The 25,762-nt window shown below is 45.8% G+C and overlaps 1 protein-coding gene across 10 annotated transcripts in view; it reads right to left on the reverse strand.

Moving 5' to 3' along the window:
* Positions 1-18,920, reverse strand: part of Fat1 (FAT atypical cadherin 1) — a 115,756-nt gene extending 96,836 nt beyond the window's left edge. For 4 of the 10 annotated variants that reach the window (XM_005066652.4, XM_040731893.1, XM_040731894.1 and 1 more), the window contains exons 1-2: positions 18,563-18,914; positions 114-3,399 (exon numbers count right to left, since the gene is read on the reverse strand). In XM_005066652.4, the coding sequence (XP_005066709.1) occupies positions 114-3,381 (3,268 nt within the window). In that variant the 5' untranslated portion in view covers positions 3,382-3,399; positions 18,563-18,914. Of the gene's footprint in view, positions 1-113; positions 3,400-15,831; positions 15,971-17,863; positions 17,954-18,562 lie in introns of those variants that run through there. The other 6 variants (XM_040731895.1, XM_040731889.1, XM_040731891.1 and 3 more) reach the window with 5 other exon arrangements.
* Between the last annotated feature and the right edge of the window lie 6,842 nt (positions 18,921-25,762).

Consider the following 25,762-nt stretch of genomic DNA (forward strand, 5'->3'; position numbering starts at 1 on the left):
AAAGCATGTATATGTACTTCAATGCTGAGTCCTGACAGAAACCAACTGGGAATTATGCAGTGAAGGCATGAAGCTAGAGGAGACTATTCAGCGAAAGCGACAACAGTACTTGCCTGTTACTTCATCTATCCTGAAGACACCAACACCGGAACCATCTCTAATGGAATACCGGATCTCTCCATCTCTCCCAGTGTCCTCATCGTGAGCTGACACGGTCATCACTGATGAGCCGGTAGGGACATCTTCTTTCACTACACCCTTTTCCACGAAGCTGGAGAACACTGGAGTGTGTAAGTTCTCGTTCATATCAACGACCTCAACTTCCACATAGCAAGTGGAAGACAGGGACACTGGCTTCCCTTTGTCTTTGGCCCTTATGGTGAGATTATACACTTGCTTCTTCTCAAAGTCCAGCTGCTGAACAATTCGCACAGCTCCACTGAGTTTATCCACATCAAAGTGGCCTTCTCCATGGTCCAGGAGACTGTATCTCACCTGACTGGACTGACCTACATCAGGGTCATAGGCTTCTAACCACATGATTATGGTTCCTTCCGGCAAATCTTCTCGAACCTTCACAGAGTAGTTAGGTGGAATGAACTTAGGTGGATTGTCATTAACATCGTCTAGTGACACTTTCAACAGCACAGTGGAGAACAACCGAGGTTCTTCTGTGGCCTGGTCCCTGGCCTCAATCTTCAAGTAATGCACAGGCTGTACTTCACGATCCAAAGGTTGGATGATTCTCACCACACCAGTCGCGCTGTCAATTGAAAACTTATCTGTGTCTGTGAGGATGGAGTATGTCACATGTCCACTGGGGCCCAGATCCTTATCGGTGGCTTCCACCTGGATGATCTCACTATTTACCTCCTTGTCTTCACTCACTTCAACAAAGTAACTCTCCTGTAAAAACTCGGGGGGATTATCATTAGCATCCAGAACTGTGACATCCAGAAGACGCCACGCAGCCCTCTGAGGTATACCGAGGTCATACACAGTAATGTTCAGGGTGTATTTGTCTGTGACTTCCCGGTCAAGTGGAGATAAGACTTGAAGCATTCCTGATTCCATGTCAATAGTAAAGCAACTGTCATCATTTCCTCCAGAAATAGCATAGACAAGTTTTCCATTGAAGCCCGAGTCCAGGTCAGTGGCATTCATGAAAGCTATGTTGGCACCCACAGGGAGGTTCTCCTTTACCTCAATTCCAGTTGGAAGAGCACTCCTGAACTGTGGGGCGTGGGCGTTGACCGAGTGAGAATCGAAGAAAATATCCTCCACCTCCCCCTGGTTGTGTAATTTATTCGCCTGCAGAAGTTTCTCTGCCAGCATTTTGGCAACACCAGTCTCTTCGCACTGCAAGTTCACTGGCTTGCGGCTGGCAGCCACCGTCAGGTTGATGTATAACGGTGTGGCAAAATTTTCTCCATCTGTAGCTGTAATTCTCAAACTGTGAAAAGAAACCTTTGCACCCAAGCCATCCATTAGTGAGTGCTTTAATGACAGTACCCCAGAGCTGGGGTTTAAGCCAAACAAATCCAACTCATTACCAGCTTCAATCTGGTAGCGCACCAACTGAAGCTCGTCAGCATCAATAGCAGAAACTGTGGTTATCTGCTCCCCCACACCTAGGTCTCTGGGAATTGTCCCTTCACAGTTTATCTTCTCAAACAAGGGGGTGTTGTCATTCAGATTGTTGAGAGTGATCGTGGCAAGGACCTCAACTTCCCGGCGGTAGGGCAAACCCCAGTCGGAAGCGCGAATCCTTAGCGTGTAAACTCGAGGCATGAGCTCATAGTCCAGGTCCTCAGAGGTACTCACGGAACCGGTAAAGTGGTCAATGACAAACGGCACATGATTTAAGTTTGCAATACTGTAAGTCACGTAGCCATTTTCACCCTCATCTGGGTCTACTGCGCTCACCCTCATCACTGTCGTACCAACGGGTGCATTCTCATCGAAGGAGGCTTTGTACGAGGTCTGTGTAAACTCAGGGGGATTGCTGTTCGTACCTACAACGCTCACCACGACTCTGGTGGAGGCTTTTCTGTCACTTGTCATCACTTCAAGGTCAAAGTGGGATGTGTGTTGCCTTTTAATGGGTTCTAAAATGGAAATGAGTCCCGTGTTGGGATTTAAACTGAATTTAGCTCTTGCAGGGGTGCTTTTAAAAACATACCTCAGGTGGGAATAGCTAGGGATGGCTTTGATTAGGACCACGGGTGTATGTGGAGGAGCAAACTCACTGACCTCAGCTCTGTAAACATCCGTTTCAAACTTGACCGGCCCAGCTCTGAACTGGGGAGAAATGACATGGATGACTTTCACGGGGGAAAACTGGGGAGGAGTCCCTTTGTCTTTAGCCTGTAGTGTCAGGTTGTAGCCATAAGGATGACTATCCCAATCGATGGCCCCGACGGCTTTGACTTTGAATGTTTTACTCCCTGGGAAAGACCTCACTGTTTTGAACTGCTGAAGAAGGTCGCCAGCCACAATGCTTAAAGACGCAATCTCCCCATTGGCACCCTGATCACAGTCCTCCACAGTGACAATAGCGTATGTTGGGTCCTTCTCCAGCTCAGAGGGTGATAATGTCACCGCCGTTATCACGGGCGCACACTCATTGGCCTGTTCCACGTGAATCGTCAGCTTGGCCATGCTGCTGATCCCACTGCTACCGTACAATTTCATTCCCCGGTCCACAGCCCGGATCTCCAGCTCATAGAGCTGGGTCTCTAGGAAATCAAGCCTGCCAGTCAAAACAACCACGCCACTGGTTGGGTGGATAGCAAACATGTCGGTTCGGTCTTTAAAACTGTAGTAAAATTCACCGTTGGTTCCGATATCCGCGTCCGTGGCACTGACTCTTGCAATACTGGTCCTTATGGCTGTGTTTTCGGGCAAGGAAACACTGTAAGAGGTGGGCGAGAACAATGGCCTCAAGTCGTTTGTATCCAGCACTTGCACCCTGACCTTTGTTCTGGCCTCGGCATTGGTGTTCTTTTCAACGGCTTTGATTATCAGTGTGTAATGGTCTCGCACTTCTCTATTAAGGATAGCTGTGTTTCCTCCTTTGGTCCTTATTCTTAGAAAGCAAAAGTCTCCAAGAACATACTCTTCCGCTTTGAACAGGTTTTCGCTGTCTCCTGAGATGATTTTGTACCTTATTTCCCATGAGGAGTCTAAGATGTAGATGCCCATCTTTCTAGGGTGGCCAACGTAGGTTTTTGCTGCAGAGTTTTCATGCACAGTGACATTGTACTGGAAGTGTGTAAACTGTAGAGGCGGGGTGGGTTCAAGTCTTTGGCTTCCATCACTATCTCCAAAATGCTGGAGAAAGAGGAGCAGAAGCAGAAGCAAGGCCAAGTGTCTCCCCATTGTTTAACTCCTGGCCACCTGTAACAGAAGAAGTAAGAAGTGTTACTTGGGGAAATAAAACATGAATCAATTACAAATGTAAGCCTTATATATTTAAGGCAGCATTTCCCACCTATACGGAATATGACTAAATGCTTCCCAATACAAACATCAACAATCTAACACATCTAGAAATATGGTCAACGGCAATCTTTTTCTTGCTAGTATTGTCTTCAGGTGTATAAGTGTTACATCTGTGAACAAGAGTATTATATGTGTTCATGCATGCAGTGCCTAAAGAGGCCGGAGGAGGAGGTCGGATTCCCTGGAAATGGACTTACAGATGGTTGTTAGTAGCTATGCAGGTGCTGGGATTTGAACCCAAGTCCTCTGCAAGAGTAGTGCTCTTAACTATTGACCTATCTCTCCACAGCCCCCAATTTTATTGTTACACTTAGGTCTTCAGGGCAAACACAAACATCTGCTTTTGAAAAGACAGGATATTATATATCTTTTCTTACACACCAGGAATTGTATTTTCAAAAATCTTATAAACTCATTTTCATGGGAGGGAAGGAGAAATTCTCTGAGACAGGGCTTCACATCACCTAGGCTGGCCTCAGACTCATTATTTAGTTGAGGATGGACTTGAACTCCTGATTCTCTTGACTCGATCTCCCACTGCTAGAGTGACAGGCATGTGTCACTAAGCCAGGGAAGCTTACAGATTTGTTCGAACAAAGTACTGTAAACATGCAAAGCTTCTAAGAAAAAGTCCTAAACGGTGCTTTTACAGGCTCTTGTATAATGGCAGCTTGCAATCCCACTTGAAAATTTATCCTGAAATTATTTCTTCATAAAAATAATTAAGTTCACTCCCTATAACATGTCTTTACTGTCTCATTTAGTACTATAAAACTATTTGAAGGAATTACAGTAATCACTGCCATGAAATCTGTACTCAAGTAATTTCTAAAACACTGCAAGCAGACAGTAAAAGGTCATTTTCGAACATGAAAACCTGGATAGCTTAACAGTTCCTTCCAAGGCAGAGAGGCAAATCTCACCCTGAACATTCTAGTTTTATCGTCACTGCTGTCAATAACCCCTTGTTCAAGGGTCTGGTATCTTCAAAACCCTGAACAACCGGTCACCCGGGGGTCCCCAATAAAAGACGAGATATGCATACACAAAAAAACTAAATCATCAAAGCTTGGAATCAAGGTGGCAAGGAGGCAGAACTGCAGGAAGGGCAGAGGGAGCTGCGGAGGAAGACAGGATGCCTGAACAAAAGGCGGCCTTTAACAAGTGGGAAGGTGGGCCATGTCCACCGGGTTGAGATCTGAGAAAGGATTTTTTTTTTCTGACCAGCTGTTCTTTATCATGCCAACAAATTCATCCTGAGGGGAAAAAATATGCATTTTCACAAACTCCTAGCACTGACAGCTCAGTCCAGAAATGCACCCTTGCAAAGTAACTGCCGGCTTAACATGCATAAATTGTAAGTGCTAGCAAAGGGGAAAGAAACAGCAGACTGGAGGGCTGGCTTGACAGCCCAGCAAAATTTGTACGGCAACATTAATTTACAGTAGCTTAACTCAGCCACTGCCAACTTGCCCCATTAGTCATTTTATTAGAGGGGGAGAAAGGAAGGGAACTGATATGCCTAAAGCAATCAGAAGTTTAATTGATACTGAGTCAAGTTCGAGTTGGGCACCCTCAGCAACTGTACAGCTATCCACCTCCTCAACAGACAAGTCAGGACATCACACAGATCTCTCACCTCTAAGGGGAACGAGGGTTATTTAGCAAAATAAAAACTCCTCCCAAAACTACCTCTACAAAAATCTCAATCTGCTCACCAGTTCTCGTATTTGGGGAAATGTGAATTTTTATTAAAAAAAATTCTGTAATCTTCACAAAACAAAAATAAAAGTTCCATTCAGTTCAATCACAGGCATTAAGATCAGACTATGAAATATTACCATTTCCTGCATGTAAAGATTTGAGAAAGGCAACGATCATAACCCAAACACATTTGAACTAGGAATATAAAAATGTGTGTTAGGAAAATGCTTTAGAGACCATCTATAGAAAAAAAAAAGATTATCTAAAGAAATGATGCTGAGCAGGTGTTGTCCTTCAACAAACACATTAGGTTTTAGGAGAAAATGTTACTATGATCCACTTCACCGTCAACAATCACATCAAGATTCTACTGTAACTGCTTCTGCGTGTTTGCTTAGTTTTACAGATAAAATATTACACAGCCATCAAAAATAAAGTGACGTTCAACACACTGATATGTAAAGATATCTACAGAAATGGACCTAGCAAAACTAAGCTGATCCCACTCATTGTTTGCCAAACCGGGGGGACCATGCTTATGTATATGGGGATGCTTCACACTGAACAAACTTCTTGACAGATTCTCACCAATTCCTGACAAAGCTCACTTCGGTAACATTTGGAGGGAGAAGGAATAAACACAGGGAGACAGATTCATTTGTCCTGCACTGCATCAATTTTTAGTTTAATTATGTTTACCATCTGCTTGCTCTTTTAATTATTGAAGTCCTTCAAGAAATATGTAATGGACACCTACTGAGAGGCAGGTACAGCTCTAGGAGCTGGGGAAATGAAGGTGATCCAGACTTCCCACACCTGACGGATGGCACACTTTCAGGTAAGACAAACAGGCTATAAAGGGAGGAAGAGCCCAGTGGATGATGGGTAAGGGCTTCTAGGGCAGCCCATAGCTAGAGACTGCACACCGGCCCGGGGAGAGGAGAACCTCATTTCCAAGTGTATTTTTCAAGTTGAGCATGAGTGGCATTTCTGGGCAGCAAAGCCTGGGTTCTCTAGGACACAGTGGGATGAGGGAAAAACAAAACTGAGAGAGCCCTGGGGCTGGAGCATAGTAGGGCTGGAGCACAGTGGGGCAGGAAAAGAGGGCAGGGACAGAGGGTGGAAGAGAAAAAAAATCACGGTTTTATTGTAAAATCCTCTTACATTTAGAGAATATTTGCAGTCTCTGCATTAGCATCTCACATGACCGCGTGACTAAGGAGCCAGCATTGTCACGCACTGGAGTTCATCATGTTTGATGATTAGATTGGGACTGTCTTGAAGAAGACCAGTGTCGTTGTCCACACATCATACCAGTGACACACATGACATCCCAGTGCTGACGCTGACATCATCGACAACTCATCTGAGATCTTGTCACTTTTCTCCAGAGCGAGGTCACTCCCTTTCCTGCTTTTCTTATCACGCTCTCTGGAAGGAGTCCAATAGGAAAGCCACAAGTTTCTCAGGAGGAGAATAGACCCCCCCAACTCAGAATTCTGGGGTGAATCTGTCCATTCTTACCATCCATATGTATTTACTCAGCCAGATTTTATGGCCCTAGGTTTTACTCCTAATAAAATGAGAAACTGCAGGAGGATTTGGAGCAGGGATGTGTGATCAGTGACTGTGACAAGGGATCCCTCTGGAATCTGTGTTGAGAAATGTGGGCAGCATGGGTCGAAGCCAATGTGGGGAGGGTATCCCCAATCCCAGGCTGCTAGACAGGTGAGAGGCAGGGAGCTTGAACCCTTATGATTAATGCAGGAGGTGGGGAGAAGTGGTCATGAGTTACAAGATTCTCTGATGAACTGAAGGGGAGAGACAGGAAGGAACATAAAAGTATCAACGATTTCAAGACCAGACCTGAGCAAGGCAGACAGTAGCTTTGCTAGCAGGGCAGGAGAAAAAAGGGATGACCTGAAATGGGGTTGGCAGTTCAGATTACCATAGATGTCCCCCAAAGGCCCACACATCAAGGCTTGGTAGTTAGCCTGTGGCACCCTTGAGCAATGATGGAATCATCTAAAGGAACCCAGTCAGGTCACGGAAGGCATGACCTTGAAAGGGACTACTGGGACTCTCAGCTCCTTTCCCTCTCTCCCCACACCCCACCTCTCAGCTTCCTAGTCACCACCAGGTAAACAGACCTTCTCCACAAGTTCCCATCATGGAGCCAAAGAACAGGGCGGAGTGACCAAAGACAGAAACCAAGAACCAAATTAAACCATTCCTCACAGCAGCAGACAGGTAACTAACACACAGAGGCTAAGCTTGCGCAAATGAAGCCTTCAGGCAGGCAGATGTCATTAAGTAGGAGGGTTCCAGCCTGGAGGCACTAATCTGAGACATCACAGCAATAAGGACAGCTTTTAAAGCTATGATGGGGAGGGCAGCCAGGTAATGATGGAGCCTGAAGGAATAGAAGAAAGGAAGGCAAAGGAGTCAAATTAACAACTGAGGTAGGTGAGGAAACTTAAGAACTAGAAACAGGGTGACAAGAAACTCCAGAAACCAATCTTTTTGAGTGCTCAAATTAACAACTGAGGTAGGTGAGGAAACTAAGAACTAGAAACAGGGTGACAAGAAACTCCAGAAACCAATCTTTTTTGTGCTTGAGGCCTAACATCCAGACTTGGGCATGCCCCAAGTCTGCCAGCCTCTGCCATGATGCCCTTCCCAGCAACTTAGAGAGACCCTGGGGTCCCCTCCCAACTCCTCAGTCATAAGAGAAATCCCAACTGATAAACATAACAGCTGTCTTCTCCCCATGAAGAGAGCCCCTGAAGTATCCTCTCAGGATCCCCAGACCTCTCTCTCTCCATAACTCTCAAGCTCTATAGCACACTTCACAGGCAGTGACTTCCTGGACCCCAATGACCAGCATTTACAACCAATTTCTTCTCTTTCCTGTTTGTTTGTTTGGTTGGTTGGTTTTGTTTTTAAGTCCTAGCTATCCTGGAACTCACTTTAGACCAGGATGGCCTTGAAGTCACAGAGATCTGCCTACCTCTGCCTCCTGAGTGCTGGGATAAAAGGTGTGTACCACCACCACCCGGATGGATTTGTTTTCTTTATACTCTGAATTTGCTAAGCGAATGCCACTCATTGTAACTAGGTGAAATCACTAAATACAATCATATAATTTAACAAAATCACTTTTTAGGGGGCATTACTGACCCCACAGAAATATTAACAAAGAACTGTGGACTTGGGTTTCTCTATAAAACATTGTAATCAAACCATAGCTGTTACTATATGCAGACAAACAATTACACAGAAGGGGAGAGGAACCACCATTTTGTCTACAAGTGTGTTAATCTAAGTTTCACAGTTAGAAAAATTAAGGTCCAAAAATCACCTCAGCCCAGGGCTATCCTCTGATACTTAGAGGGTGGTCACAGGGCATAAACTCATAATTAAGTCCTGACTTCTAATTTCTATTTTCCAAAATGAAAACAGAACGTGTATACTGAACTTAGCCTTCAGGGCACAGGAGCCTGGGGTCACCTTAAACATCTTTAGTATAGATTTCTAAAACCCATACACGAACAAGAAAAAACAACTTTTCTGGGTAGATATTAATGTCCTTGTATTTCTTCCCTGGAGGCCTCATGTAATATGCTCCAGTTGCTTCCCATGCACATCCTTCAACAAAGGCACACAGCGTCTGTGCATAGAACATAACTACTAATTCCTACAATATTAATAAAATCTCCTAAAAAGTGGACTTTTTTCCTGAATCACCTATTTCCGCCTAAAATTTAGAAGCAGTTACCATGTTTCAAAGACATGGCAGCAACCCCAAACTCATAAATTCTGTTCAATGCCAAGACTTACAATTGAAAGAGGTCACCATTCACACACAAGCACACAAACACAAGTGGGCATTTTTATCCTCTACATATTAGGAACGCATTGTGAGATTAAAGTTAATAACTATGTGCTGTGCCCCGCCCCCAAACTCCGGTCTTCTGCATCAGCAAGCTTAGGGTTTAATGTTCATTTTACTGTCACTTTCTGTTTACTGGTGAAGATTGGACCCAATGCTTCACACCTACTAAGCCCTAGCACAGCCACTAAGTCAACACTGCCTTAATATCATCCTTAAAGTTTTTTTGTTATTTCTAAGGATCTCTAAATGGTAAAGAATATCATATTTTCAAAGCAATGTCACAAGTTGTCAGAAAATTTGAATGCAAGTGGCTTATTTAAATAAATACTTTGGGCCGGGCAGTAGTGGCGCACGCCTTTAATCCCAGCACTCGGGAGGCAGAGGCAGGCGGATCTCTGTGAGTTCGAGGCCAGGCTGGACCGACAGCCTCCAAAACAATACAGAGAAACCCTGTCTCGTAAAAACAAACAAACAAAAAATACTTTGTTCTAGGTAAAATAGTTAATGACCTGTAAGATTATTTAGGAGCAAAAAGGTATCTCTGCCCTGCCCCCCAAAAAATAGAAGACTGTTTCTCAGTTATAATAATTGGTGGTTTCCAGAAATAATTACAATGGGAAACCCAAAAGGCACTAAAGTCTATTTTTAAAATAAATTAAGCAGGGCAGTGATCATAGTGTCTTCTATTCTTAACAACAAAGAACTCACAAGCAGACCCTGTTTTCTGGGTACACTCCAATTTTGTTTTGTTTTTTAACCATCATAACAGAATTTTCAGTAAAGGGAGAGGGGACCTGGAGCTAGAAAGGCAGTTTCAAGCTTGCTATTTCTCACTAAATTACTTTTGGCAACTCTCTATTTCCTTCATTTTAACCGGAGAGGCAAACACTATGACTACTGCAGCAGGACTTCTCTTAAATATTTCCTTGCAAGGATCAACAACTGATTCCAATCTGAGGACAGTCTCTCCCAATATCTGACATGCAGTGCAGGGATGCAGCCCTCCTCAGAGTGGAAAACTCCAGCAGTCCCTGACTTACCTGCTCCAAACAAAACAAACGCAAAAACACATTTACTCGTCTGCATGAGCGCTCAAGTGCACGTGCGTGAGTGCCTGCAGACGCTAAGTGCACGAGACAGGATGTACACGGAAGTCAGAGGATACCTTGCAGGGTTTAGTTCTCTCCTTCGACCACGTGGGCTCCAGAAATCAAACCCGCTGGGCCATTTCACTGACCCCAAAATAAAAGTTAAAAGTCTTCTCACTCTAAGAAAGGTAAACATGGTTTCTGATGATCTCTATATAAAATATAGTTTACTATGTACATGAATCTGCGGGAGCACGGCTGTTAGAATTACGAAGCAGGTTTTTCTAGCTGACACAAGTCAGGACACTAAGTGGGGGGAGGCACAGGTGTCTCAGCTGACAAGGCATCCCTGAACTCCCTCTTCCTGGCTGGGGCCATGAAGTTTATGCTGCTCACTCTCTGCTTGTCACACCCACGTTCTGGGACAAACTTTGCCCACAGAAACAGACTGTTCGCCTCTTGTGATTTAACTCCCTATCACCTAATGTGATTTTCTCTGCAGACAGGAATAATTTACACGATGCTTTGGAACCGTAAACGGCAATTACCATGGCTACTTCTTCCACTCCCAAATTAGCATGGTAAGAGCCAGACTATGCTCCCTGCGCACTCAGAAGCCTGTGCGGGTGCTTCACTAAATGGCAGGTCAGGAAGGTGAACGTTCCATGAGAGTAAGGTCAGGGCGAGAGTCCCTCACCTTCCTTCCTTCCTCCCCTGGAGAATCATTAGTCCCATTCTCCTTTCCCAAACCCAAGACAGGGGACCAACTACATCCTCTCCAGCTCTAGGGCTCAGACCTTAGCAACCCTTCCTGCTGTGATCTTCTGCTGAGTCTATAAACACAGGTTCCTCCCGGCCCTAAAAATACACGCTCTCAACCCCGCATTTCCTTTAAACTAACACCCTTGTTTTTCCTTTATACTGGCAAAGATCTCCATCAAAAGTGCTTTCTCAGCACTTTGACTTCTTTTCACATCCCCCCCCCCACTGCTATCCTCAAATGCCTTACAGAACTCCTTCACATCCTTCCCGGCAACACACACAGCTTCTTCAGGCATCACAAGCTAACGTCGAACCAAACGACCTTCTTCTGTGTTCCCCTTCCCGGATCTCTCTCTCTCTCTCTCTCTCTCTCTCTCTCTCTCTCACACACACACACACACACAAGCACGCAACATGCTTCGCGTCACCCACCTCCCTAACCAATACCCTGTGTCCTTCCATTGTCCACATGCCTAAAACAGAAAAGCACATTTAAAAAACAACTTAAGAGACAGTATACTTTCCTGATTCTCTCTACTGATGCTCTATACCTCAGTCATGTCAGAGTACAGTATGGCAAACATAACATCCCAGTTGTCTTTCTACACAAAACATGGACTGCCGCCTTAAAGACCTCATCCTTGGATCTTCCAACAGAAACACCCACACTAGAGTCCAGCCTCTAGGTACCTAGAGAACAGTCTTCCCGTACCGTCTGTTAAGTCGGACGTCTTCCCAATGGTTCCCCACTGCAGTGTAACACCCTGACTGCCCACTGCACTTTCCTACATTCCAGACGAGAGTCTTTATCCCCCCCTACGTCACTCAGATCAGCAAGCTAAGGAATCAAACACAAAGGAAGGGGCCAGAGGACATGGAATGAACCTAGCCCCAGAGGACACAGATTGAAATCCAGCCCCAGCTTCTGGCATCAACTGAGTGAAGCCAGGTTGCTTAATCCTAGGGACTCCATTTCTTTGAGACGCTGGGGTTGAAATACCGTCTTTACAGCTTTCTGCCATGCTCCCCACCCCTCCTTCCTCCTCACCCCCTCAAACTCAGAGTTTAGATGACCTTTTATTCCTGTCAAACCTCCATTCATAAAACACCACCCAGGCTTGTCAATTTTCATTTTAATTCTCAGAGCCCTCCCCCCACCTGAGCCCTTACCACCTACCGGGTTCACTCGTGCACTTCCTTCAGACACAGTATTTTAACTACCTTAAAAAAACCTGTTTTCTCACCCCCATCCCATTGAGGCTACTCAAACTTCTTCCTGACTTTATACCCTCATTTGAATAGATTATTTCCCCCTTCACCTGCTAGTTCAGTTTATTCTACTCTTTAAGATTCACTTCATCTTAAACTCTGTGTGTGTGTGTGTGTGTGTGTGTGTTTCGGGGGTGGAGTACATGCATGTGAGGCCTCTCATCCCCTACAGCTGTGTTATATGTAAGCTGTTACGAGCCACCGATGTGGGCGCTGGGAACAGAACTCAGATCTTCTGCAAGAGAAGCAGGCACTCACCACTGAGCCTGCCCTGCTATATTCCTAATTAGGTATTTTCACGAAGAATTCTGATAATCTGAAATCTACCTACTTATCTAATGTAAGCCCCCAGTGTCAGCTACTTCAAACTAAGGGCACTTGCTCAGAGGCCACACTGTCTTGAGCCCAGGACTCTGAGCATTGGCTGAGGGCTCTAACAGAATGTGACAACCACGCCTCCTCCCATCTGAAGGAGGATGCAAATGTAACTCTTCTAATACACCTTGGTGGCTTCACCTTTCTCTTCAGCATTTCCTTGTTTTCTTGTCCTTAACCTTTGCCCCACAAAAAAAAAAAAAAACCTATCCTTCAGTCTTCACAAGCCAACTTCCGCCAAGGTCATTCATTGTTCAGTGTTCCACCCAGGACAAAAGAAGACAGCCAGTGAACCTGGTGAGAAGCAAGTTCAGTAGTAAGGCATGGGAGCTTTCCCTACAGCTATGGTCTCCTCTCTCTAGTCACAATCAAGTCATGAAATGCAGGCACTACTTTCCCTAGCCCTGGTCTCCCCCAGCCCCCTCTACAAGAGGAACCCATTCTAACCCACCTCCTTCAGGTGCGCCCCCCCACTGCCTGAACTTGCTCAAGCGTTATGATGTACTATTTTGACCATAACAGACCTCTTCCTACACTGAACTGACTTACCCTTCTCCCTCACAGGACTTTAGCTCTTTAAGGACAGGAAACCTGTCTTGTTCACCTGTTTACACTGTGCCTAAGCCCTGATATTTGCAGAGAAGACCCACAGCTGCTAGACCGACGAATGGACTGGAGCATACAGGACCAAGAATGGAGAATAGAAGGCAAGATTAACTGGGGGGGGGGCAGGGAGGACACGCAAAGGGCTAATACAAAAATGTTTCCGTTTCCCTAAGCAGAAAATTCAGGCACGACTAGCAGGCCAGCAACAGCATTACAGATGGCGGCCCTTTAAATGACTCTTAATTCCTAGCGGGCCTAAAATGAGACCACCACTTCAAAACCCTTCAGAACTGGCTCCAGGTGATGCCACATCAGTGTCTTAGAGACGCTTTGTCCCAAGGTTGTATGTTTTAATACTCTGTGAAGGACAAAAGTTAAATAATGACTGAATTTCCAAAGGGTTTATGCAAAACATGTAAGTACTTAATGTATTTATCTCCACATATACAATCATCTCTTGGAATGAAGCAAGAATCTCAGAAGCACTTAAATGGAAAAGGTCAGCTTTTTTTTAAGTGGAGGAAAGGATTGGAAATGCCTCAGTGGTTTAGAGCATTGGCTGCTCTTCCCAAGGACCCAGGTTCGATTCCCAGCACCCTCATAGCAACTCAATACCACCTACCTGTCACTCCATTTCCACAGGATTTCTTGTGGCCTCTGTGGGCACCAGAAACACACAAGGCACAGGACACACAAACAGGCAAAACATCCATAAAATTAAAATTCATATTTTAAACTATTGTAGCAAGTTTTTTATCTTAAATTATGTATGTCACTGTTGGAAAACACCTTTCCAGGGTCTAAGAACAAGACTTCCAAGACAGCCCTTGATTTCACCTTCCACACGATCTGCTGAAAAGAATACTTTGCTGCTGTAAATTCCCAGTCATGAAGATGAGAATGCAGAGTCTTCCTCCGCAGCTTCCTGTATTAACTCAGGTCCTTCAGGCCAGAAACCAGCCACCTAGACAGCACTGAATGCAATAGTGTGCCAATTTGATTTGTTTCAGAGTCTATGTTAAATCAGCCAGACCTGGGTGGAAAACAAGCAGTCCCAGGAAACTTCCTGAGAACATTAAACAGAGGATACCTCGGCTCCTTCCAGTCCTAACATGTAAGGAAATGACTTCTCCACCGGGGGCCCAAGAGCTGAATCTGAAGATGTACCCCTGGAAGGCGGAGCTATTCAAATAAAAACCTTGTTACTTGGAACACGCCTTGTGAGCATGAGTTTAACTCACCGGTCTACTGATACATGATGGGAACTCAATAAAGACACATCTAGAGACTACTTACCCTCAAAAATGAATTCACAGGTGGCCCAAATGACTTTATGAAGGGCCCCCCAACAACCTTACTTCCCTACACAGTGGGGGTGTAGAGAAGACCCTGGCTCATTTAAGATGCTAAGTTTTCAAGAAATGAGCACACGAGGGAAAACTTTTAAACGAAACTTGTACTAAGCTTGAAAAATACTGGGAGTAGCATCATTTTTCTAAATCATGGTTTAAATATCTGTGTCTTAAACTTTTGAACAAGGAGAGAGGGCAAGTTCTAACTGCTTGATCAGAACAGTGATCCCAAGACACTAGAAATAACCTAGAGTGAACCAATAGAACACAAACTACAGGCAACAAATGGAGATGTGATTGGATAACATAGCTACAACTCTCAGACTGATGTGAAGAACATCACCAGTCCTTAGTATTAATACATAAAAACATGTCCTCAAACTATTAAATATAGAATACACGAAGCATCAGAAGTCAATTTTTACAAAGTACGTGTCTTATAAATCTTTTCTAATTGAAACTGTCTCTGCAAATTCCCAGTTTTTTTTTTTTAAATCTCTACCAGGCACTCGGGAGTTGCTTAACAAAAGCCACTTAATGAAACCATAGTGCAGGCACATGAAAAAAAATTAACTACATAGGAAATATTTGCAAATTTACTTTGCTATAGCACACAATTGTCTCCTTGTTTCCAAGGCCCTGCAATTCCCATCAGTGGGGGGGTGGGAGTCTTAAAGACAACGAAAGTTAGCTTCCTAAAAGAAAGCGTGGTGAGGACTGTGAAGCAGACCCTCTTTATAAAGACCTGACAAGTTTATCTTGCAGAAAACAGACAAGACAAGTTCCCGGACGCACAATTCCCCGAGGCTTAGCCTAGTCAAAAGAGCCGCATTCAACCTCGGCGCTGCACTGCTCCGGGCACACAACATCTCAGAAACTCTGCGACTCCATTTCAAAGATCCCACGCTCAAGTGATCGACTCTGCTTTCATCTCAGTTCTTGAGAAACGCTCCAAAGCCGAGACCGACAGGAGTCGAACCAGGAGCGGGTACTCGTGCACCCGGGTCAGACAGTCTGGCGCTGCGTGGAATACCCCGCTGGTCCCGGAACCGCAGCGCCCGTCCCCGACTCCGCAATCACCATTCCCCGCACGTCCCTCCGCTCCCTCCTCCACCCCTCCGCCTCCGCATCCTGGAGCGGCGGTCCGCCACTCAACTCTGCGAACCGGGGCAAGGAGACCGGCTCCAGCCCCCGCCACGGTGCAGCCGGGGAAAAGCGTGGGAGGGAGGACACCCACCCGGGGCCCCGGGCTCAACTCCACACTCAGCAAACTTACTACAAAGTTGGCTCCAAGTAGCAGCGCTGCGGTCGGGCGCACAGCCCGGGTGCTCAGCGCGCCCGGGGGCGGGAGACCGCTGTGCCGGGAGCCGCACTGGGCTCGCACGTCCGCATGGCGCCGCCGGCCGTCCAAGCCCCGCCGCGTCCAGCCTGGCCAGCGTGCCCAGTTCCCCGCGGTGTGTATCCCTCCGCCCGCGGCCACGCCTGCCTGCGCCGGCTCTCGTTTCTCCAGCGCCGAGACTCGCTCGGGGATTGAGCGAGTGCAGCTCGAGACCGCCCCGCCCCGGGTCAGACGCGCCCGGGGACTACCGTGATCGGCGTCCGGCGTGCCGCAAGGCGAGCGCCCTCGAGGAGCTCGCAGGACTGCCAGAGGAGCAGTCTGGGGACTGTTCTAGAAAGTCGAGCTCTGCAGCAGCGCGGGCTTTTATTGGATGTTCCCTGCTAGGAGAGGGGAAACATTTATTTACCCCCCCCAAAAAAAGACAGTAAAGAAAGGGCGGAGAAAACACCTCAGGCGTAAGGGACACCCTTCCCCCTCCCGCCACCAAGCATCTCTTTAGACTTTTCCCAACCTCCAGGAAATCCCCAAATCGGCATTTGAATGCCTCGCTCCGAGTCTGCAGCCACCGGAGTGAAAAACTACTGAGGGTCTGGAAAGGAATGCAGTTAGGTCGGAATTTACTTCCTCCTGAAATCCACATTAGGACCGGGGGCGGGGGTGGGGGGCGCAAGGGGAGTGCGTAAGTTTTCCCGAGACCTGTTAATGCAGACTTGGTTGGACCTCAGACCCTCGTGGACCTCCGGGGCAGGCGCCCCCCCCATCCCTCCACCCCCGAGCCTATTAGATTAGGACAAAGGCAGCTGAGACTCCCTGGGCGCATTCTCAGAGCTTAATTCCGCCCCAAGAGTCCCGCGTTCTGAGATCCCGACCCCACAGCTACAAGTTCTCCAGGGAGAATGGGAGATTCCTGGCTAACAGGCGCCCCACTTGCAGAACTCCCTCTGGCGCCCGAGCGCCCAGCCAGCGCATCCTAGGGCTGCGAGTCCATCCCCGGCGTGGGCAGAGCTCCAGGTACCGGCCGTAGCGCAATGGAGAGTCAGCCGAAGTCAGCCTCGCTTTGGGACGCAGCCCCGAGAAGAGGAAGGACTTGACCTCGGAAAGTTTGTGGGGCTCGAACATTTTAACGCCGCGGCCACGAAGGGATCAGAGTTCCCTAGGAGCGGGTGGAAGAGACTGCAGGGCGAACTGCACGGCAGCCGGGGGCTAGTGAGACTAGTTAAGGGAGCAATTCTTTGGCTCAAAGTTAATGCCACTTCTTAAGCCACCTTAAAGGAAGGTGGCTGAAAGTAACAGTAAGAATAATAATGGTGCCTAGCAGGTTACGCTTAGGAAGAAAAAGTAGTGCCTGCAGAATGAGTGTGCTGATTCCATTCCCCGCTGCTCACTGTTTGTAGCAAACACAAATTCACAACACCCAGCAAATACGAACATCATCATAACCCAAACCCTCGTCTGGCCGCGCTACAACGGCGCAAAGTGCTCGCCGAGTTACGGTCCCTTCCGTACCCGGAATGCTGCGAAAGTGAACGACCTGATCTCCAAGTTCAACCGGTTTGCGACCCTCACGGAATTTTAACTCTCAACAAAACACAGCCACACAAGAAAGCCAGCCGTTGGGGGAGGGGATGTGAGAGGGCCTGGGGTAGTGATGCTAGGAGAGGGAAGAAAAAATAAATAGTATAAAAACACACCATTCCATAACATTAAATCGCAGGATTTTCTAAAAGGTACAAAGGAATTCATGAGACAATTACCATATTCATATTATATATATATATATGTCTTGTTTACTAGGAACAAAAATATCTTCTTAAGAATCCTAACTATCCAGGCTCACTGATAAACCTCACTGCCTGGAAGAAGTCGCACTTGGTCGTTACAGGACACACTGAAAGCCACAGATGCAGTCTCCTAGGCTGCCACATTTTGCTAAGTCTTTAGTCACCAACGAAACGAAATGGAGAGATACCTTTTTGGCTTCGAGCGAATTGCCTTCATATGAAGAGAAGTGCAGTTCAAGTTCCACGGACATCCTCTAAATAGTCCATCTTCCTTGACCCTGTCCCCGGAGCATCATGGAAATTAGGTGGAAGGGGGACTGTTCCCCCTAGAAACATTTCCCCCAGCACGGCCGCTGCACCCAGTCCACCCAAGCCGAGTTTTGGAAATGTATTAAGTGTGGACCGGTGCAAATGAAGGCTGGGGTGGAAGCAATGGAGCTCTGTCTGGTCCCCGTCGTTAGAGTGCCAGGCAGGTCCAAGTTCGAGGTCTGCACTGAGCTAGCTAAGAGCTGGGAGCGCGCCTTGCTGGATGCTCGGACTAGAGGGCGCTGCGCCACTGCAGATCACCCAGTCCCCAACGCGCCCTCCCTGGGCACCATTTCTGTAACAAGTTACACTGAAAATAATGCACAAACGGCTTCGCTTCTCAAGTTCTTTTGAACAGCGCTCCGTGTGTATTTTGTGAATTCCAAAAGCTGAGCAAGCTTGTCTTACATTCCTGCGCCCCTTAAAGGGAATCCAGTTCCCTGAGCGCAGACCCTGCAAGATTCCCCCATGAATTTCCCCACTCACTTAGAGCGAAACACCCCCCCCACACACACACACACGTTATCTCATTTACGTTTAAACTTAAATTCTACAAGGCATGCACTGAACAAAGAACTCACCACAGCAGCCCGGTCCTCGATGCTCTTCCTTACAGTCCCCGGCAGTTGGGTAAATCCCACGCCGTTTGGATTTCTGTTAGGAGCCGGGCTCGAAGCACCAACTTTGCCTCCCTTGGATCAATCTTCAGCATATCCCCAACCAGAGTGCGAGCCTCCAGTGCTGTCGGGACTCAGGTGGTCTCATTTCCAGTGGCTTCTGACCCGGGGAAAGTTTGAGCACCAAAAGAGGTGGAGAGAGAGCGCGCTGCACGAGGTCTGGAGAGAGAAGAGAAGGTCTCGAGGAGAAGCCAAGTTTGTCAGGACATGTCCAGGCAGCCAGCTGCCGAGTTGAGGAGTTACGGCCGGCAACTGCGGCGGATCTCTGCCTCTTTTTCCCCACTCCTCCCTCCAGGAGCGGCTGGGGGAAGGGAGGTGACGTCAAGGCTCCGCCTCGCCCCCGGCTCCCGGGCTCTTGAAGGGGTTCTCCGGCTTCAGTCGGCCTCCCAGCCAGTTGTAGCTGCGGGCGACCAGGCTGCTGCCCGCTCCCCGGCTGCTGTGATCTCCCTGGTCGCTGACGTCCCCACGAGGAAATGCCCAACCCTCTCCTCCCCGCCGAGTCCTGGAGCTCCGCCGAGCGCAGGCTACCTCGCACTCAGCACCGGATCAGCCCGCCAGGGCAGCCCCCCTTCCCCGTTGCGCTTACCTCCGGGGCTTCCTAACCCGGTTGGGCAGCGTTTCCCACGCCTCGGACTGCAGGTGATGCTCTTCCCCTTCTGCAGCTGAAACTCGTCGCAACGTGTCGCCTGCCCGGGTTTTCACAGGGCGGAAGCGCAATCAGTCTCTGCAGGCTTACTGGACGACTCGGACTTCGTCGTCCTCCAACTTCTTGAGATGTGATTTTTTTAAATAATTCTTGTTGTCTATCGCTGCTTGTGGTCTTTGTGTTGAAAATCACAGAGTCGTATTTTTTAATCTCCAAATCCTTTGCAAATATGCCTGTCTGTAGACCTAGTCTGAATCATAGATTCCGAGGGGTAGGGGGAAGAGACGGGGGCGGAGCCAATTTTTAACGTGTGTTACTAGTGATCTGTAGTGATAGTGGTGGCTAATACACAAATCAGTGGTCTACACCTCGAAACCACATAGATTTATAAAAATGCAAACCCTGTTGAAGCGTACATTATAAATGAACGCGTCGCTTTTATATAAGCGTCCAGGCTCCGAGAAAATATCTGCTTTGGGATTTTTTTTTTTTAATGCCACCGAACTCCCAAAATGCATCTCCTGAACAGAATGAAATTCTAAGGGAGCCATTTATGTAAATTGACACTGCCTCAAAATATTGCGAGTAAACTGTAAGGAGCCCGGAAAGGAGGGGGGGGGCTGGAGTCAGTTTCTATCAACATATTTTCATCCGTTTACGTAAATGTATTGGTCTGTATAGCTTTGAGAGGTTAAGAGCAAAGGGGTGTCAAACAGTAAGGAAAGGGATGATGGGGGCTGAGTGCTGTGTGTGTGCAGAAGCTTGAGGACTGCTCCAAGCTCCAGTGAACTCCCCCGCCTGAAGTATAGGACCAATGTCTGCTTCACATGATAAAAACTGTACACTAAAAGCAAACCTTACTGGGTCTCATCTGTTTGCCACACGGATAACATCCATTCGTGCAGACAACATGCTCTTACTGAGCATCTTAGTATCTAGCGAGCACCTAAAAGGTACTTCCTATCGCTTCACTTGCTCTCCTGAGCCCCATATTTTCTTTTGCAGTCTGGGGTTTCTTGTAAGGAATGGGGAGGCTTTGGGAGGCTAGGGGGAAAAAAAAAAAGAGGGATAGAGTAGAGTCTCCGGCATACCCAGGAGCAGCCGCAAAGCGCCAGATTCCTGCGAGGGGTGGGGAAGCAATCCAAGGGAAGACTGTTTTGTCAAGCAAGCCTGTCAATGCCCAGCCCACTTCTATACTTCAATGTGGCAACTACGCATGCTCAGCACTCCTTTTCGGACCATAGTTGATGTTCGAAATTGACCACATATAACAAGTCCTCAAAACGACGCGAACTCTCCCGAGGCGCTGTAACTCGCACCAGTCAATTTGGCTTGATATACCAGACTTTAGAGTTGCTTAGGCAAGCCAAGACCTTTCGATTTTAAAAGAACACAGAGAAATTTGCGTTTTATTGATAGTAGTAGTTCTTAAAAATAGCTCGTTTCAAAAGAGGTTTTTGAACAAAACCCTTTGACCTGACCCATGTAGTATATGTGAGCTAGCCATGTGTGGCTTCTTGGATTTAAATGAAACTAAATTAACATTCAACTTCCTAACTGTCTATCACAAGTTCAATACTCACATTTGGCTAGTGGTTTCTGTTCCAGTCACCATAAATTTAAAAGTATATCGATTACGATAGAAATACCGTGTTATCTATCTTTAAATTTTTTGACTTTTTTTAGGCTGTCTCATGCATTAAATCCCAAGTACTGAGTCACTTCTAAAGTATGGGGGAGGGGGCCAGAATCATGAAAGGATTCACCCATTCAGCAAATATTTCTCAAGTACCAACAACATGTTAAATCAAATTATGTAAGACTCAAGAATCCTAATAGGCGAGGTATGTTTAAGTGATTAAGAATATTAACGCGGCCTTTTAGCTGTTATATATCCTTGCTGAGTACAGAATACAGGGCAAATTGTAATTTTAAACAAGACAGCGTTCTACGTTGCTTTTAGGAATAGCCGTAGAATCAAAGACTTCTCCTTAAGCCTGACTAACTTTTGGCTCCCACCCTGTAGTTTAGTCTATGCGGATTTCAGGTCTGTCCTACTCCCTTTGTCCCTTCTTCACCCCTGCCACACACACACATACACGCACGCACGCACGCACACACGCGCGCAAGCACACACACACATCTGGGGATGGCAGGAAATGTCTCCCCATGTCCTCAAACATTATTTTATCCTTTGCATTCAAATCCAGCTCTCCTTTGGGGTCTGTTTGTGCTCTTCAAAAGAGACCTTGGGCCACACAACTGCTCAACCTGGTGAGCTGCACTAAACTCCAGACCTGTTGGTGTATTGATGTTTCCCCTCCCTTCCCAATTCAGAGGAAGTAGGACTTTCTTAAAAGTATATCTTAATGATAATCTGATGAAATTTTAGAGGCCATAAGCATTCAGTCAGGAAAATACATGGAGGCATTGCCAATCATTTGTTGGTGGCTATTTGGTTAAAAAAATACAGAATATATCTTCAGTTTATTGAAAAATACATAGTGAAACAGTGTCATTCTCCTGAAATTCACCTTGCCACTCCCAGGTCAGCTCTGAAGCTTTGCAGCATCAGCAACAATCAGCAACATTGTATTTATCTCAGAGCAACTTTACTATGGTAGTATTCAAGATGCACACAATGTGAAAAATATAATGAGAATATATGTTTGTATTATATACATATATTCTTGTATATTCTCATATATATACATGCACACACATATACATACATACATACATACATACATACATACATACATACATACATACACACACACACATATAATCCATTAATTCTTACAAAGTCTTTTATGGTTAGACTTTAAAATGCTCCCGTAGACTTCTGTTTTAAGTTCTTCTGTGGTTAGTGGTGCTGTTTTGGGAGGCTGTGGAAAAGGTATTAGATACAACCTGGCTAAAGGGAGCAAGCCACTAGGGGCAGCCCTTTGAGCACCACAGCCCAGCCCCTGGTTCTGGCTTTACTCTGTGTTGACACCAGGATACGGGCTCAGCCACTCTATTCCACTGAATGGACTGACCTGTTCTGCCATGTCATGATATACAGCAATGTCCTGGAACCTTGTGCTAAAATAAATCTTTCTTTCCTTAAATCGGTTCTGAAAAGTCCCTAATACAAAATTCTAGAAGGCATTAGTCATTAATCCCCTACCCTTGTTTCACAGATGAGAAACTGAAATATAGAAGTATCTGGTAGATACAATAATTCAATCTTTGGGACTAAAACCTTCAGCTGGCTGGCTGCAAAGCCAACATTATTGTCAACTGTCATGCAGCGTAGCTTCTTGGAGTCCGCTCCTCATCTGCACTCTTTATGAACCGTGGCTGCTTTACATTAAGGATCAGCAACGTCGTAATTTGAAATCCAGCCTGGAAGGGGGTTAAAAAAAGCTTATCAAGTCATAGCCAGAGAGACATGCTCCTTCCCAGCAGTAGCTCTGCTGAATGTGGGTAAATAATTCCTCACGAGCGGAAAGTCCCTGATTGTGTTTAGCAGTATATGTGTAATGCATCCATTATTTGTTTGGATTACTTATTTTCCTAGGTAGATATGCATACACTTACGCACGTTGTTTTTAAATTCAGAATCACCATCTGGCTTTTAACTTGTTCAGGCTGAACAACAACAACAATAAAAAATCCCCATGATTTTCAGTGAATTCTGACAAGGACCATCACCACTAGCATTTTAATTTTTTATTTTTCATTTCATGTTCTTAGTCTGTATTTTCTGGTGTTCCTTTCTTTTTTTTAATTAAGTGAGTAAGCAGAATAATTCTCTCTCTCTCTCTCCCTCTCCCTCTCTCTCCCTCCCTCTCTGTCTCTCTCTGTCTCTGTCTCTGTCTCTCTCCCTCTCTCTCTCCCTCCCTCTCTGTCTCTCTCTGTCTCTGTCTCTCTCCCTCTCTCCTCTCTCTCTCTCTCTCTCTCTCTCTCTCTCTCTCTCTCTCTCTCTCTCTCTCTCTCTCTCTCGGTAGGTATGTGGTAGTTTGAATGAGAAGTTTCCGTATAGGTTCATGTATTTGAACTTTTTGGTTCCCAGTTGGTGGTCCTGTCTGGGGAGGTGTAGGAGATGTGGCCTTGTTGGAGGATGTGTATCATTGGGGGAGAGCTCTGAAAGTTTAAAGCCATTTCTAGTTCACTCCATCTGATTTATGTTTACAGCTCAGTGTGTGAGCTCTCAGCATGGTACTCCACCCACCGTGCCATGATGAACTCTACCCCTCTGGACCTGTAAGCCTAAATAATCTCTTCTGTGAATTGCTGGGTCGTGGTGTCTTGTCAAGGTGACAGAAAAATAGCTAATACTATATGGCAGGTAGTTTTACCCTAGGATTATTCCCCAACGGCACATTTGTGCTTCTAGATCCCATCTCTTATCTTGGTATCACTTTTAAACAAATCTTGTACAGAAACTCTCAGGACCTCACTTGTGAAATGGGGTATTGTGATGTCCTCCATGTCTATTCTCTAACAGATGGCATATCTAAAGGAATGATAGGAGCTCTGCACTCCTCACCACAGGCCTGTAATCAGTTGTAGCCAATGAGATGCTAGAGGAAACATGCTGGAACCTGGGGGGGTTGTATAGATATAGATAATATGGACATTGTCAGGTTAGGATATCATACGAAGGACTGTTTTGGGTATCTTGTTTCCTGAGGATGAGACCTAAAACAGGACAGAAGAGGGCAGGGTGGGGGTTTCCCAGAGTCACCAAATCACTTACACCTCTTCCAGGACTTCACATGAGAGAGCATATATTTCCATATTATTTAAACAGGCTTTTATCTCCATTTGAGTTGCTTAAATCTGGCATGATCTATGACAACTAAAAATCCCTTTACAAAAAAAAACAATTATTTAAATAAAATAATAAACAAATGAAATAGCAATACTTCTTCCACTTGTTTATTAATAGGAAATGAGACTAATTCCAATGATTAAAAAAATGGAAAGACTCTTAAAGTTTTCCTTCGGCTGTAAGAATGTTGGTTTGCTTGGGTATTTATGATAGTTAATCTTGACTGGTAGCTTGAGGTGATATAGAATCACCATGGAAACAAGTCTTTCTGCCCATCTGTGAGGGATTATCCAAATTATGTTAATTGGAGTGTGAAAGCCCACACTAAATGTGGGTGGTATTATTCATGGATGGGGTTCCAGACTGGATAAAAAAGGAGAAAGTGAGATGAACAGAAGCAGGCATCACTTTCTGCCTCCTGACCGTGGGTACCAGGAAACCGTCTGCCTCCTGGTCCTGCTTCCATACTGTCCCTGTACGGTGAACTGTATGTCCTGAAACTGTAAGCCAAAATAAAATCTCTTGTTTTTAAAGTCCCTTCTGTCAGGTTTTTGTTGTTGTCTTTAAAGCAGTGAGACAAGTAACCTACTCAGGCTCTATAACAAAATACAAACAGAGTGTCTTAAATCATAGGGATTTGTTTTCCTACAGTTCTAAAGTTTGAGAACAGGATGCCAGCAGTGTTATTTCTGTTGAGGCCACTCTTCCTGATTTAGAGATGATATGTCCTTGCTCTGTCCTGCAGTGGTACTTTACTTCTTCTTGGGAGGAAGGGAAAGAGGGAGGGAGGGAGGGGGGACTTCTGGTATCTTCCTGGTGTCTTCCTCCTTTGCAAAGGAGCTATTGGATTAACACTTACCACTATGATGTGATTTAACCTTGTGACACTTTAAAGATGATTCTCCTATCATCATACCATCCATTTGGGAGTTATCAGGCCTTCACAATGAGAAAACAAGTTCTCCATAAAGTGATTTAGGATAGCAAGCTGACTCCTCTTCTACCACAATGGCAAGCAAAGTAAGACCATGAAATTTCACTTGTTTAACCATTCCTGATTTTTCTTCTCAAGAGCTCCCCAAATTTTCTAGGATATTTTCCAATAGGTTCTCAAGGATTGCTCAGAAGTGATTATTCCAATGAATATTAACTAAATCCGGATATCCAGTAATTACCAGAGGCTAAGCTAATCAGCTGGAAGCATCCACTGTCAGCAAATCCATGACATTTGGAATTTGAATTTGTTGGTAGCTCCCATTGCCAATATCAAATAGCAGGCCAAAAACCCATATCAGCCTGTATTCACTGAAGCCCCCTCTGCCCAGGCTTTGTCCTTTAATAATAGTGTTGTCATTGGAGATAGGATTCTCTGTAAGCTGGCTGTGTGGATTTGTATACTTAGGAGGGAAAGACAACTGAGCTCATGCAGCTACCCCATCCCTTTTCTGTGAAGCAGTTTGTAAAAGGCATTTTTATTTTTCTCCTATGCCTGGAAAGTAAATGAATGACAAAAGATAAGTAATTGTCCCTTTAATTTTCCTCTCTGCTTGATAGTTGCTCCAGGAGTGTTAAAGCGAAAAGAATTCAATATTTCTTAGAATGGTAAAGCAGACTGTATCCTGACTCTTGAGACAGT

Source organism: Mesocricetus auratus, unplaced genomic scaffold, assembly GCF_017639785.1.
Source record: "Mesocricetus auratus isolate SY011 unplaced genomic scaffold, BCM_Maur_2.0 Super-Scaffold_100026, whole genome shotgun sequence".
Taxonomy (NCBI): Eukaryota; Metazoa; Chordata; class Mammalia; order Rodentia; family Cricetidae; genus Mesocricetus; species Mesocricetus auratus.